The sequence below is a fragment of the Physeter macrocephalus genome, chromosome 2 (assembly GCF_002837175.3).
Source record: "Physeter macrocephalus isolate SW-GA chromosome 2, ASM283717v5, whole genome shotgun sequence".
Classification (NCBI taxonomy): domain Eukaryota; kingdom Metazoa; phylum Chordata; class Mammalia; order Artiodactyla; family Physeteridae; genus Physeter; species Physeter macrocephalus.
Window position 1 is genome coordinate 92,139,518 of NC_041215.1, and position 14,910 is coordinate 92,154,427.

At 32.3% G+C, this 14,910-nt stretch overlaps 1 protein-coding gene across 4 annotated transcripts in view; it reads right to left on the bottom strand.

Annotated features, from left to right (window-relative positions):
* Nucleotides 1–5,951: 5,951 nt before the first annotated feature.
* The window catches only part of CALCRL (calcitonin receptor like receptor), a 107,107-nt gene continuing 98,148 nt past the window's right edge, over nucleotides 5,952–14,910 (bottom strand). For all 4 annotated transcript variants that reach the window (XM_007110176.4, XM_055088936.1, XM_007110173.4 and 1 more), the window contains one exon: nucleotides 5,952–9,865. In XM_007110176.4, coding sequence (XP_007110238.1) covers nucleotides 9,650–9,865 — 216 coding nt within the window. In that variant the 3' untranslated portion in view covers nucleotides 5,952–9,649. The remainder of the gene's footprint in view (nucleotides 9,866–14,910) is intronic.

Here is a 14,910-nt window from a genome sequence, read left to right on the forward strand (position 1 = left end):
TGCTCCAAAGAGTGGTCTGTATACACACTTCCCTTCCTCCTGTTCTCTCTGTTCTAATCATGTACCATTACCACTGTTTTATTAATTGGGTTTCATAACATCTTTTAGGGCTTATCTCCTAACCACTGTTATTTAGAATCTTCATGACTATTTATTTTTATTACCCTACAGTCCGCCCTCTGTATCCGAGGGTTCTGTATCTGCAGATTCAACCAACCTCAGATGAAAAAAAAAATTCTAGAAAGTTCCAAAAAGCAAAACTTGGATTTGCCACCCACCCAGCAACTATTTACATAGCATTTACATTGTATTTACTAACTGTTTATATAGTATTTACATTGTATTAGATATTATAAGTAATCTAGACAGATATACAGGATGTGCATAGGTTATATATAAATACTATGCTATTTTATATAAGGGACTTGAGCCTCTGCAGATTTTGGTATTGGCAGGGAGGAGGAGTGCCCTGGAACTAATCCCCCAAGAATACCAATGGACGACTGTATATGAAATTTAGAATCAGCACATGTGATTTCAAAATAACTACTTACTATTATTTTTATTTATATCATAAATACTTTATAATTTATTTAGGGGCCAAATGACATCTTTATGATGATCTTCCTATTCAAGAACATGGTGTCTTTCCATGAAGTGATGTCCTCTGTTGTGACCAGAGTAGTGTTTAAAATGTATTTCATTCATTTCTTGCTTAATTTTTCCTATATGTTTTATTTCTCTTGATGCCATTACAAATGGCATTTGCTCCTTTTTTTCCCACTGCATCTTCTACCTGGTTGGTATATGTATATATGGAAAATATTGATTTTTGCACATTTACTTTTTATGTTCCTAATTTTCTGAATTCTCTTACTGCTTAGATTAACATTCCAGGTGTGTCCGTGTCTATCATCAGAAAATCTTGATAGTTTTCTGCTCCTTTCCATATTTTTTACCTCTATTTTACTTAATTTTATTTTGTTTTGCATTGTCAAATTACATTGGCTGGTTCATTTAGCTGGATATTAAATAATGGTGGTGATATGTAAGCATTTACATCTTGATCCTGACTCTAGGGACAAAGCTTCCAGTATTTTTCTATTAACATGATGCTGATTTGGGGGCTGAGGTATCTTTTGTCATGTAAATGAAGTGTCTGTATATAAATTCCTAATTTATTTTTATTTTTAAAAATTAAGTATAAATTGAATTTTGTCAAATGCTTCTCCACTATCATTGAAGATGATTATTTGATATATTTCTCCTTACTGCTATTACTATGGTGTATTAAGTTAATAGATTTCTAAATATTGATTCTTCCTTGCATTCCTGAAATATATCTTGCTTGGTTGTGAAAAATCTTTTAATATGCATTGAATTCTGTTTGCCAATATTTTACTTTAGTGTTTTATCTACCAATATTCATAAGATATTAATTGTACTACTTTGGTGCAATATCATATTTTGAATTCGATGATATTCTCACTTTATAAAAGTAGTTTGGAAGGTTTACTTTTCTAAATATGTTAATTATGTCTTTTGGGTCTTTTTTCTGATATTTTTGTCTACTTTATCATTGTTGAGAGAGGTAAATTAAAGTCTGCTACTACTTTTGTGTTTTTGTCTAGTTCTCCTTATGTCTCCTGTAATTTCTTCTATATATTCATAACTTCACAGGTATTCATATGTGTTATGCTTTCTTTGGGACTTGTACTCTTTAGCATTATAAAGTACATTTATTTTCCCCAAATGATGCCTTATTAAAAAACCTAAATTCCTCCCTGATTGATATTAAGATCAGGACCATTGCTTTCTCATTTGTTTGTTTGATTTCCCTGATCCTACCCTTGCTGATCCTTGTATTTTCAAGGTTTTTAGGTTTGTCTTTTGTCTACCTCAAAGGTATGGTTTTGCTTGTGATCCAAGTTGAAAATCTGTTAATATGTAAGTTAAGCCCTAGATGCATTGGATTTGATTCTGCCATATTATTTTTATGTCGTTTTCTATTTTTTATTTTGTTCAAAAAAGTATTTTATGATAATCCATTTCTCTGGAACCCACTCTAATCAAGATTTTGTCTCAAAAACTTCACTGAAACTACCCTTGCCAATGCCACTAATAATGCTTATGTTGCAAAAAAATTAATGAAATTCTCAGCTTTATTTTGGTTAAGGCAAAAATGTCAGTGCACCACAAACTTTCAGACCATACCAAGTGGAGCGAACCAGGATTTTGAGAACTTTTTTAATTGCACAAGAGACATCTTAGTGACATTGCTAATGTGAGATCCATCAGACCAAGAATTAACTTCACAGGATTCAAAGAACTGATAAGGAAAAATATTTTTATTGTTATTTGTGTGGAATATTTTTAATATTTTGTTTTAGCATTCTATTTTCTGGATATTATCAATAAACCTTTTCTCTTTCATTTTAAGGTATCTAACCCAAAATAATATTATAAATTTTGTTTTTAAACTGAAATAAAACATTTAAAAATAATAGATTCTGATTCCCAAGAATTTTAGAAAAAAAACTTAAGTATTCTAGCTTTTTATGACAGTATAGTTATTTGAATAGGTTCAGTAAGAATGAATCCTCCTTCCTACCAGTATGTAATAGGACAAATAGATTGTGTACTAAAGGCCTTAACCAGGAGTGTCATTTTTGAGAATGACGGTCATTAAATTATAGTCATTTGGAGAAGAAAGTGTGACTGTTCTTATGGAGCCAATGACTATTAAACCTTCCTAGGAAAACTGGCTTTGTGCTTGACTTACAGGTCCCACCCAGGCTTATAGGTGGTAAGGAAGGTCAATTCCTAGCATGCTAGGAACTATATCACATTTGGGGGACCTTGAGAAAAATGGAATTCACCCAAATTTATAGACACAGCAGGTGAAATCTGGCATAGAGACTTTTTTTTTTTTTTTGGTGTGATTTATTAGTCCCAAGATGGCAAAAAAAAAAATACAGGTTTTAAAAAATCCAGTCCAAGATTCCTTATAAAATTTCCAGCCAAAAATCAGTTTGTGGGCTTAGTGATTGTTCAATACTGTATGGTTAACAAATTAGACAAAGTAGATGAGATGGACACAGTCCTAGAAAAATATCAACTACCAAAACTGACTCAAGGAGAAATAGGCAATCTGAATAGGACAATACCAAGTGAAGAAATTGAATCAGTAATCAAAAAACTGCCCTTATCTGGTCCAAGTCCAGATGGGTTTACCACTGAATTTCACCAAACATTCAAAGAAGATTTAATACAAACTCTTCAAGGAATTCTTCTTCACAAACTCTTCTAAAAACAGAAGAGGAGGGATCACAATCCAAATCGTTCTATGAGGATGATACTATTGTGATACCAAAACCAGACAAAACGTCACAATAAAGGAAAACTACAGACCAATATCTCTTATGAATATGGATGCAAAGTTTCTCAACAAAGTACTAGCAAACTGAATTTAGCGACATATAAAAAGAATTAAACACCATGACCAAGAGAGGTGATCCCAGGGATGCAAGATTGTTTTAAAATCTGAAAATTAAATAATGTAATACATCATATCAATAAAATATAAAACAAAAATCACATGATCATCTCAATAGATGCAGAAAAAGCATTTAACAAAATCCAACACCTTCTCATGGTAAAAGAAATTAACAATGTAGGAATAGAAGGGAACTTCCTCAACTTGGTAAAGGGCATCTACAAAAAACACAATTAACATACTTAAGGAGGAAAGACTGGGTGATTTTCCCTAAGATCAAGAACAAGACAATGATGTGTGCTCTTGTTGCTTCCATTCAACATTTTACTGAATGTTCTAGCCATGACATTTAGACATGAAAGAAATAAAAGTCATTCATATTCAAAAGGAAGAAATAAAACTGTCTCTATTTGCAGATGGCATGATCTTTTATGTAGAAAATTATAAGGAATCCACTAAAATATGTTATAACTAATAAATGAGTTCAGCAAGGTTGAAGGATATAAGATCAATACACAAAAGTTAATTTTATTTCTATACACTTGTATAAGCAATCCAAACATAAAAGAAAACAATTCCATTCATGATAGCATCAGAAAGAATAAAATGCTTAGGAATAAATTTAACAAATGAAATGCAAAACTTATACTCTGAAAACTAGAAAAATTATTGAAAGCAATTAAAGATTTAAGTAAATGTAAAGTCATCTAATGTTCATGAATCAGATTTAACATTAAGATGACAATACTCTCCCAATTATCTACAGAATCAATGTAATCCCTATCAGAATTCCAACAGGCTTCTTTGTACAAATTGACAAGCTCAGTCTAAAATGCATATGGAGGGAATTTCCTGGTGGCACAGTGGTTAAGAATTGGCTTGCCACTGCAGTGGACACGGGTTCGAGCCCTGGTCCGGGAAGATCCCACAAGCCACGGAGCAACTAAGCCTGTGCGCCACAACTACTGAGCCCATGTGCCACAACTACTGAAGCCCGCATGCCTAGAACCCATGCTCCACAACAAGAGAAGCCACTGAAATGAGTCGCCCATGCACCACAACGAAGAGTAGCCTCTGCTCGCCACAGGTAGAGAAAGCCTGTGTGCAGCAAAAAAGACCCAACATGGCCAAAAATAAATTAATTAATTTTTTAAAAATTTAAAAAATAAAATGCATATGGAGTTCCAAGAGACCCAGAATGGCCCAAACAACTGTGAAAAATAAGAATAAAACAGAACAACTCACATTACCTGATTTCAAGACTTACTACAAAGCAAAGTAATCAAGATATGTGGTTTGGACACAAAGAGAGACCAATAGAATTGTTCAGAAATAAAACCATAAATCTAAGGTCAATTGATTTTGATCAGGATACCAAGACAAGGATATTCTTCAATCCAGAAAATAATTTTTTTCAACAAGTATTACTGGGACAAATGGAGAGCCACATGCAAAAGAATGGATTTGGCACCTTATCTCACACCATATACAAAAACTAACTCAAAATGGACCAAAGGTCTAAATGTAAGAGCAAAAACTTTAAATTCCTTAGAAGAAACTGTAGGAGTAGGTCTTCATGACCTTCAATTTGGCAAAGGATTTTTAGATAAGACACCAAAAGCTTAAGAAACAAAAGAAAAATATAGATAAATTGTATTTCATCAAGATTATAGACTGTTGTGCTATGAAGGACACCATCAAGAAAGTGACAAGACAACCCACAGAATGGAAGAAAATGTTTGCAAATTTTATATCTGATAAGGGACCTGTACCTGGAATACATGGAGAACTCTTTCAACTCAATAATAAAATACAAGCAATCCAATTAAAAATGAACAAAGGATTTGAATAGACATTTCTCCAAAGATATACAAATGGCCGATAAAAATGTGAAAAGATGATCAATGTCACTAGCCACCAAAGAAATACAAATTAAAACCACAAGATACCACTTCACACCCACTAGGATGGCTAAAGTACAGAAGACACATAATAACAAGTGTTGGGAAGAATGTGGAGAAATCAGAACCCTCATACACTGCTAGTGGGAATGTGAAATGGTCCAGCTGTTTTGCAAAACAGTCTAGCAGTCCTCAGATGTATTTAACATATGATCCAACATTTCCACTTCTAGGTATATAACCAGGTGAAATTAAAATATATGTTAAAAAAATTACCTTGTATGCAAATGTTCATAGCAGCATTATTCATAATAGCCAAAAGATGGAAACAACACAGATGTCCATCAACAGACAGATAGATAAACAAAATGTGGTAAATCCATACAATGGAATAATTTAGTCATAAAAAGGAATGAAATTGGAACAAGTTATGAACTTGTGAAAACATTATAGGTAAAAGAAGTCAGTCAGAAAACGTCATATTCCATATGATTCCATTCATATGAAAGTCCAGAATAGGGAAGTCTATTGAGACAGAAAGTAAGTTAGTGCTGCTTAGGGCTTGGCTGGGAGCAGAGATGGGAGGATAGAAGAGTGATAGCTAAGGATACATGGTTTCCTCCTGAGGTCATAAAAATGTAATAAAATTGACTGTGATGATGGTTACACATCTTTGAATATATGTAAATATACTATACCAATATAATACACTAAAAACAACTTTAAATGAGAAAATTATATGTTTAAATAGTTCTTTTCTTTCTGTTTCTTTCTCCTCTTCAACACAAAACTGTACAGTAGAATATAATGGAGAAAGGAGATAAATCTCTGTGCATTTTCCTATTTCTGGGAATCTTTTCCTTTCTTTCAGCCCAGGAAGGAATTTGCGTACATTGTACTTTATTTGGAATTTTCTAGCTTACAAGATGAATTCATAATTTTTTTTTTTTTTTTTTTTTTGCGGTACGCGGGCCTCTCACTGTTGTGGCCTCTCCCGTTGCTGAGCACAGGCTCCGGACGCGCAGCCTCAGCGGCCATGGGTCACAGGCCTAGCCGCTCCGCAGCATGTGGGATCTTCCCGGACCGGGGCACGAACCCGTGTCCCCTGCATCGGCAGGTGGACTCTCAACCACTGCGCCACCAGGGAAGCCCATTTTTTTTCTCTTTTTTTCATAATTTTAACAAACCGGTTTATGGATGATTTACAGGTTTATGGAAGACTTCAAAGAGGGTAATGGTGATATAGTCATCGATTTTAAGTATTACACTGATTGCTGTAAAGAATTATATTTGTAATTTAGATTATTCAGTACTCCAGTAAACATGAGTGAAAATCAACTTTAGCTCATAACTTTAATATTTTCATACAATCAAAGTATAGAGATATACACTAAGTAAGCATAACATGAGTTATTTTAATTGATCAGAATATCTTGGGTATGTTTTAGAAATAAAAGAAATGGTTTTTATTAGCATATTAAAACCAAGAGAAAATTAGATAAGTTCACATTTAAAAAAAATTATCAAGCAATAAATACAGCACTATAGCTACCACTACTTCTATGTACATTGGATTACATTTGAACAAATACTAAATTCCAGAATGAATATTTTATGAATAAATGCACTAAATAACTTTAGAAATTAAAAAAAATGACAGACTAGAATTGTTTAAAAATGAAAATGACTTTCACAAATATTTTCAGAAAAGTAGCAGATATGCATTTTAAAAGTTAGAAATTCCCCAAATAAGTTTTTAGATACCAAGGAAGTTTGCTTTTAAGTAGTATTGATTTTGCTTTTTTATATGAGTAAGATACAAAGGAGATCTTAATTATTAGTACTTCAGTTTTAGAGAAGTCTAATATTTAAAAATATTACTTCTAAAAAAAATGGGTTCAAAACTAACACTGATTAATCATGGACTGTCTTCACCTAAAGATGGTACAATAGATAAATCCTGGCCACAAAGGAAATCTGATCTAAACTTAATATGATAAAAGCACAATAAAAATACTTGAAAGTTACAATGTATTTTTAATATAATGCTCGCTGATAATTTGACATTTTCTACTGTCATTTATGGTTGAGACTTTATAGCTTGTCTGGAAGAATGCTGAAATAGATGAACAGTGCCAGTGAAGGATTTGAATCTGTGTCTTTGAATAATAAATAGCTAAAAAGTGAGATTATTTAAAGGAATTATTGTATAATTTAGGCATTAGAAAGTTCAGAACAGCCTGAATTCCTTTTTATAACAGCTTGTTTTGAAATCCATAAATCTGAAACTAACAATACAGCTTTTACATGTGTATAGATAAATCATAAATCTGCTGACCAGGCCTTTTAATAAGTGAATTCTTACTAATTTAAGTAATCTACCTGGACAATTTCAAATGACTTCTGAACTTACCATCTATTGACAGCTTAAGAAACAACCTATGATGACTAAATCATTAGTTTAATCCATTTTAAGCAGATTGACATACCACCACCACAACAACAAAAACACATAGATGTAATGAATTCTCCTGCCAAAACTGACTTACTAATTGAAGGCATTTTATTTTTCAGAAATCAGTGGAAAATGACATTAGGGAAAATGCATCCCATTTAAATGTCACTTTAATTCATTAGCGAGGATTTCTTCCATCTTAATTTAATTATTCCATAAATGTTCTGACAACAATTCTTCCTTACTGATACATTCAGGTCTTTCACTATATTGCATCATCATATATAGTATCTCTATCAAAATATTAAAACATTGTATATGATATATATTGTATTCCTCTAATTAAAAAAAATAGCCTGCAGCATTTCCAAAGCTATATATCTTCATATAGTAAGTCAGAAAAGTAATCTTTTTAACGGGGTAAAAACCATAAGAATGGCAGATTGGCATTAATTATAGGAGTCATTTAAATTTTCTGGATTAGAATGAAAGTTCATCATCAAAATAAAAAAGGAAATATGTCAAACATATCTATTATTAAGGTATGAATCACCAAAGCTAATATATTCAATAAAACAATGGCCTTGAGGATTTTTTAAATAAATATTTTATATCTTATCATAGATATTTCTCAAACTTAGTTCTCAAACTTCTGATGCTGGCATCTGGTTGTCTTTAAAATAGTTACCAAATAAAGAATTCCAGATTCTATTTTATTATAAAATCAGCCCAGACACAGTATCAGATATTAACATGCACACATTGTTACATTAAGTATTTGTTTTTTAAAAAAATTACCTAGATTGTATATATTTGGGACTATAAAATAGAATAACAGAGTATTTACAAGCTTACTTTTCACAATTTTTTTACAAACTTTTAAGAAAATAAGAAATCCTTCATTGATTTCCTTCATGTAAAATAATTGCTAATTTGTCCACATAGTAGAAATGGAAGGGGCAAAGTTTCTATTTACAGGTATATGGACACGAATTCCTTCCCACTTGTGTAGTAAGATGGGAAAGTAGTCGACCACATATTTTGTAGTATCAACCAAGATTTCTCCCTAATGATACCAAAGTAGGATTGCGTATTATACATACTATTCATCAAGCCTCAAAAATGGATATGACAAGGGGTATAACTGTGATGAATCAGCAAATGCGTAGCCAACAGCAATTCTGCTCATTTATTTTTTGCGGGGAGCAGAGGGTAAGCAAACAGGAATAATTAATTCTTTATCTGGTCCATTTGAAAAAATAAAAACAGGGCTAGAATACTTCCTGGGCAAAAAATCAACTTCACCAAGGAATATGTGATAAAGATTTTAAAAACAAATGAAAAGCTCATTTTCCTTCCAAGTCTATAGGCCTTGCTAGGTCTCTTTAGGCAACAGGAGTGGAATTGTGCCCATTGTTTCTATAAACTTTTATGGTCTATTTATTCATGGATTCATGCAGTGGTGCGCTGGAGCTGGCTCACACCAACCTACAACAACTGATTGTGCTCATTTTTACCTAACTCCACATTCAGTGATGTCAAGTTGGTAACTTGAAATCAGCCATGGTGGGTTTTTTTTTACATCATAAAAACTGGCAAAAATTACAAATCAGGACTGTTTTCCCCCATGGATCTAGTGTGAAACATTTATCAACACACTACTGAATTCATGTGAGGCTTTTCTTTGTCACCTTCAAATATTTCATTTAATATTGAAGTCTTCTGGTTGTAAAGTCATGGATCCAAGTCCTTGAGTTAGGAGTGGAACAAAATAGTTCAGCAGTACACGCTCTATTATCAGTCGTATAACTTTTCCGGTTTTATGACAACGTTTTCAATATCGTGGATGCTTTTTCCATTTAAGTGTTCACTTGGACAGTCATGACTGTAACCTGCACCATCACTGATTGTTGACACTGTGTAAGATGCACTACGGAGAGCATCTGAGTGGGAAAAGCTGTTTCCAAATTGGATTTTATATTGATTCCAGTTTCTTCTCAGAATTGCTTGAACCTATAAAACAAAAAGAAACAGAAAGGGTAAGAGCAATTCATAAATGAAATGAAGATAATGTGTTCAATAATACAATAAAATAAGTTATGTACAAAAGCTTTTTTTAAAAAAGCATTGATATTGAGTGAATAATATTACTTTATTTTCTTAATTAAAAAATGAAATTGAGTAAACTATATATTAGGAAATCTTTGCAATTAACTCTATACTTTAGTACAGACTACAGAAAACTTCATATTTCTCTTTCTATGCCTTCTCTTTGAAGCTCTAAAAATGCACATGAATGTCTTGCTGTCAAATAGTTAATCTACACCCTCACTTACAAGTTGGCATGTGCAACATTTAGTTTTGTATCAATATTTTTATTAAAAGAATGAGATAATTAGTGAAATATAAAAGAAGAGAGAAAAGAAATTTAAAAACATGGATACAGGGAATATAAATAATTATCACCATCATCATCATCATCAACAGCAGCCGCAACAACCTTTTACTGTGATTACCATATACCAGGTATTGAGCTACATTCTGGAAAAAAAAGATCAGGGTTTTTGTCCTCATGGAGCTTACCCCCAGAGGGAAGAAAGTGTTGAACAGATAATTACAGCGCTGAACATATAATGGGATGAGTATTGTGGGGAAAAAAAGTTTAAGAATGTCACCACTCCACTTTTTTGTATTTAGATACCCCTCTGTCTGGATAAATTTGAAGTTTAATGACTCTTCCATCCTTTCTGCTTGGGGATAGAGATCAGAACTAGGTAGGTCATATACAATGATTTTGGTTTTAACTGAACATAAGACACAGATGATTTTCTTCATATTGCGTCAGTGAGCATAAATGAGAATATCAAATTCATCTCCAACTCGATCACTTGTACATTTCCTGTCTGCTTCTAGGTTAAGAATGTATTAGCCACATGCTGTGACCTGATCTGTGTCTTTGCAAAGCATGTATAGCTTTGAATTGTCTTCCCCAAATCTCTACTGCTCTTTGACCCTTTGATTGTTTCCCCAAAGAGAATCTGAGCATCCAAAAACAACTTTCTAGTAGTTCATGTCCTACAAACATACTCATTCAATATTGTTTAACTTTCTACGAATTACATAAATTCCTCAACTTTTTATTCATTACATTCATATGTAAATATCAATATTAAACTTTAAAATAGGGCTGCTTATTTAAGTCTTTTCATTTTCTTATCTCTTCTCCAAATTACAAACAATCTATAGCAAATAGGTATTCCCAGGCTGTCTGCAGCTCTGTGGGGTACTTTAAGGTACTGTTAGTCTCCTCTAATCTGTCGCTTAAAATGAACACAAAGTTTTACTGTCTCATTTCATATTTTAACATGTAGAAAAACAAAACAAACACATATAAAGTCAATCAGTTTCTTTAGTAAGAATTCAGAATGAGTTATTAGAAATTCCAGGAGGTGTCTCCCTACTCTATAATTCAAAAATTATGTAGTTAGGAATGCCATACATTGTTTTATTAATATGAAATTCAGAACTTCAGGAATTTCAAGCTTACTTCTTTACATATGGCAACTATATCTGACGGAAATAATTTTTATTCATATAAATTTTCTTTGAAATAACAGCATTTATAGGAAAATGAATACATTATCTTATTAAAATTATACTTTATTTCTCTCATGGTTTAGTGATGTATTTCTAAGTTCTCCAAATAACATATTTAAATTAAGGTAATTAAAAAATACCATCTGTGTATGTAATATCTTCAAGAATATAAGCAAATGACAAATGGAATGGCTTTAGAGTATGACTTTTAAATAAATATTCAGCGATTTAAAACAAAAATGACATTTGGCCAATTATCTAGGTATTTCTAATGGGAGTTGTTTTTGATCCTGATTTTTATGCTTAATTAACTTCTCCTCACTTTGTTACTAAAAGCTGGACTGATTGAATCCATGTGCTATATAGTTTCTATTTGAAAGGAGGTGGAATGTAGCTTTGTACAATAGATTCTACATAAATGTTGGGAAGAAGCTGACATGAAGAAATATTTTAGCTATGAGAGTAGTACTTAGAGTCTTAACAAGGAAAGCTTAAATTCAATTCTAAAAGCCAAAATGGCTTTGAAATATATGACTGTTTGCTCTTGAAATATCTACTTTGATTAAGATCATCACCCTATTTCTTCCTTGCAACTAAATCGTCAGAAAAACCATGGAAAGCCAATTTCCTGACTTATTTACTGAAGCTAGATATAAAGGTAATTAAAGACCCATAGGCCTTGTAGACATCTGTTTGTTTATGGTACTCTCTATAAGGATTTTTTTTTTTCATCTGCTTTCTCTAACACAACATCACACCTGTTCAACAGAACATTAAAGTGGCCACTCTCAGTAAACTTACAGTGAGAAGAATGTAATGGGGAAAGATAAAAAGGAAAATTGCCATTGGAAGGCAAGAGAGCCTGCCTGATGTTATTAAAGATATGAAAATGTTTTCATTGATTTACACATAAGTGTTATATAAATAGTAAGGCCAACTTTTTAGAATATAACATTGCAATATATAAATTTGTACAATATAAAGAATATGGGTTTATATGACCATTAGTACCTGAGAAGAAACCAGCTCTACACTGCTTAACCTAAATCAATTAAAAGGTGTTTAATAGAGCTTTATATAAAAATTCTACCTACTTCTCATTACAGAATGTGAGTTTGGTTATTCTCAACAAATCTTTTTGTTCACATTGTAAAAATATCTACTCTCAGGTGTTGTTAAAGATACCCGTGAGACTAGGGAGGGCCCTTCTGATGTCTAGAGTCCCTAGTTTATACTAACAGTGCACATCTTTTTGATTGAGAGGACTAGAGATGAGATGAAAGTGACCTGAGTACTTGTCAAGCCACGGTTATTTAACTAGTGAGAAATGCAAATAGGAATATTTTGGCTAAGAAATAAAAATCAAATGTGAGAATAAAAAATAAATAGAGATATTAAGATAAAGGCAAGCTATTTGACCTAACGTGGAAAGCAAGAGGAAACTAAGCCTGAGCAAATGATTTAAAGAAGTACATGACATAGTTAGAACCACACAAAATGGATTTGGCAGCTGTGTCTTCATGTTATGAGAGTGGGAAAAACTAGAGGCAAAGAGACAAAAAAAAGGAAGCATTATAGTATTTCTTAAGATGAGAAATGAATCATACACAAACAGGGATTGTATCTAGAGATGAAGACAAGGGGACAGATATTGAAGATGTTGTGAGATGCTGAAGGATTTGGTAACAAGTTGGCTCAAAGATTTTTTTGTAATTTTCCAGTGCCAAAGTTTTCTCAATTTTAGAACATGGCAAAAGATCAAGGCCTGTGTCTCTTTTGCTTACACAGGTAGAGTGCAATAAGAGTGTTAGGCATTAATTTAGATATTCCCTGGGCACTTTTTCTAAATATAAGGGCCGATTTGAGATTTGATTCCGATATGATTAATGTTCCCATTTGTACATATATTTTTGTAAATGAGCGATTTGACAAATCTAAAAAGGAATCTATAATGTACTGAGTATCTACTCTGGGTGGGGCATGGTGCTAAAAACTTTATATTCCTAGCTTACGTTAATCCCTGTGAGATTTGTGTAAGGAACTTGTTTTTATTTCCCTTTAATAAAAGTACACACTGAGACTCCTGGAGGTTCAGAATATTTCCCAAGTTGTTACAGCCAGGAACAAAATGGCATCTTTGGGTTTAAATGCATTACTGTGTCAGTGCCTTTATTCTACACTGCCTTCCATCACAAAATATTTTACTAGTGGTTATAATTTATACATTTTTAAAATACCCTTTATAAAAATCAAATCTGTTTCTGCAGATGCAAACGTGTATCTTACTTATTTCATACATGCTTTATGGCATATTGTCTGTAGCTTTCTCATCTATATTTAATTGTAAAGTCCTATGTAGGCAGAAATTGGATTGTCTAATTCAGTTTATACAATAAGGAATTTATAGAGTTATATAATAAATGCTAATTTCATTTTATTATCAAAACAGATGATGTATCTATTCTTCCTAATTGCATTCTCTGTCCCTACTTCTCACTGACTTCAGAAAAAGTCACTCTTGTCCTCGATACAGCAGAAGAATCATGGAGACACCACTTAAAGATATGAAATATAGTTTACTATGTTTGATAGTTCTATACACCATTATAAATAAATAAATATATAAAATAAATATATCTTAAAATTGATTAAGAAATAAAATATGAAATTTTATTGTATGCTAAGAGAAAGAATTAAAATATTACACAAACAAGGGAAAACAATATTTTATAGTTTTTCATGACATGTACATGATTTCCGACATTGATTAATTGTATAGAAATGGGTCTTATAAAGTTATGCCAACTGGTTCCATGTGTTGCCCATCTGAAGCTTTGTGACAAGCTTCACCCTTACCAAATATATGTCTCATCAGTTGCTGTCTGAATTTCTAAACTTTATTGAATTTTGCCAAAATCCTCCAACAGGTTAAATTTTGTCAAGTAGATTAAAATCATATAAAGAACTAAATCAATATAGCTCAAACCACTGAGTTATAGCCCTATTGATATGCATAAGAAATATGGTACCAGTTTCTAAGATGCCTGAAAATTCCCAATTAGGAAAAGAAATATATTGGATAAAAATCTTGAAATATCCAAAAGCACATTTCCATGTTACAAATCAGAGGGCTCTGTTCTGTTTCCTAACGCACTGCAGCTCTTCCCAGGAGAAAAAAAAAAAAAAAACAGAGAAAGGGGGAAAATAAAAATGACCCAATTTTATTTCCTATTAGAAATAATAGGAGTGTATGTTCTATGAGGATAAGGATTGCCTAACATTGTACCTAGGACAAAGTCCAGAATTAGTAGGATTAGTTCAAAAGGTAGGTCGAAAGACTAGATGAATAAAAGTCATTGATGGAATATTTTAAAGTGAGGCTGAACTTGCCCTAGCCTTGAACTCCAATATGGCCTGAGCTTTTGGGAAGGAGAGTTACATCTAGTAAAAGAGATTCCATG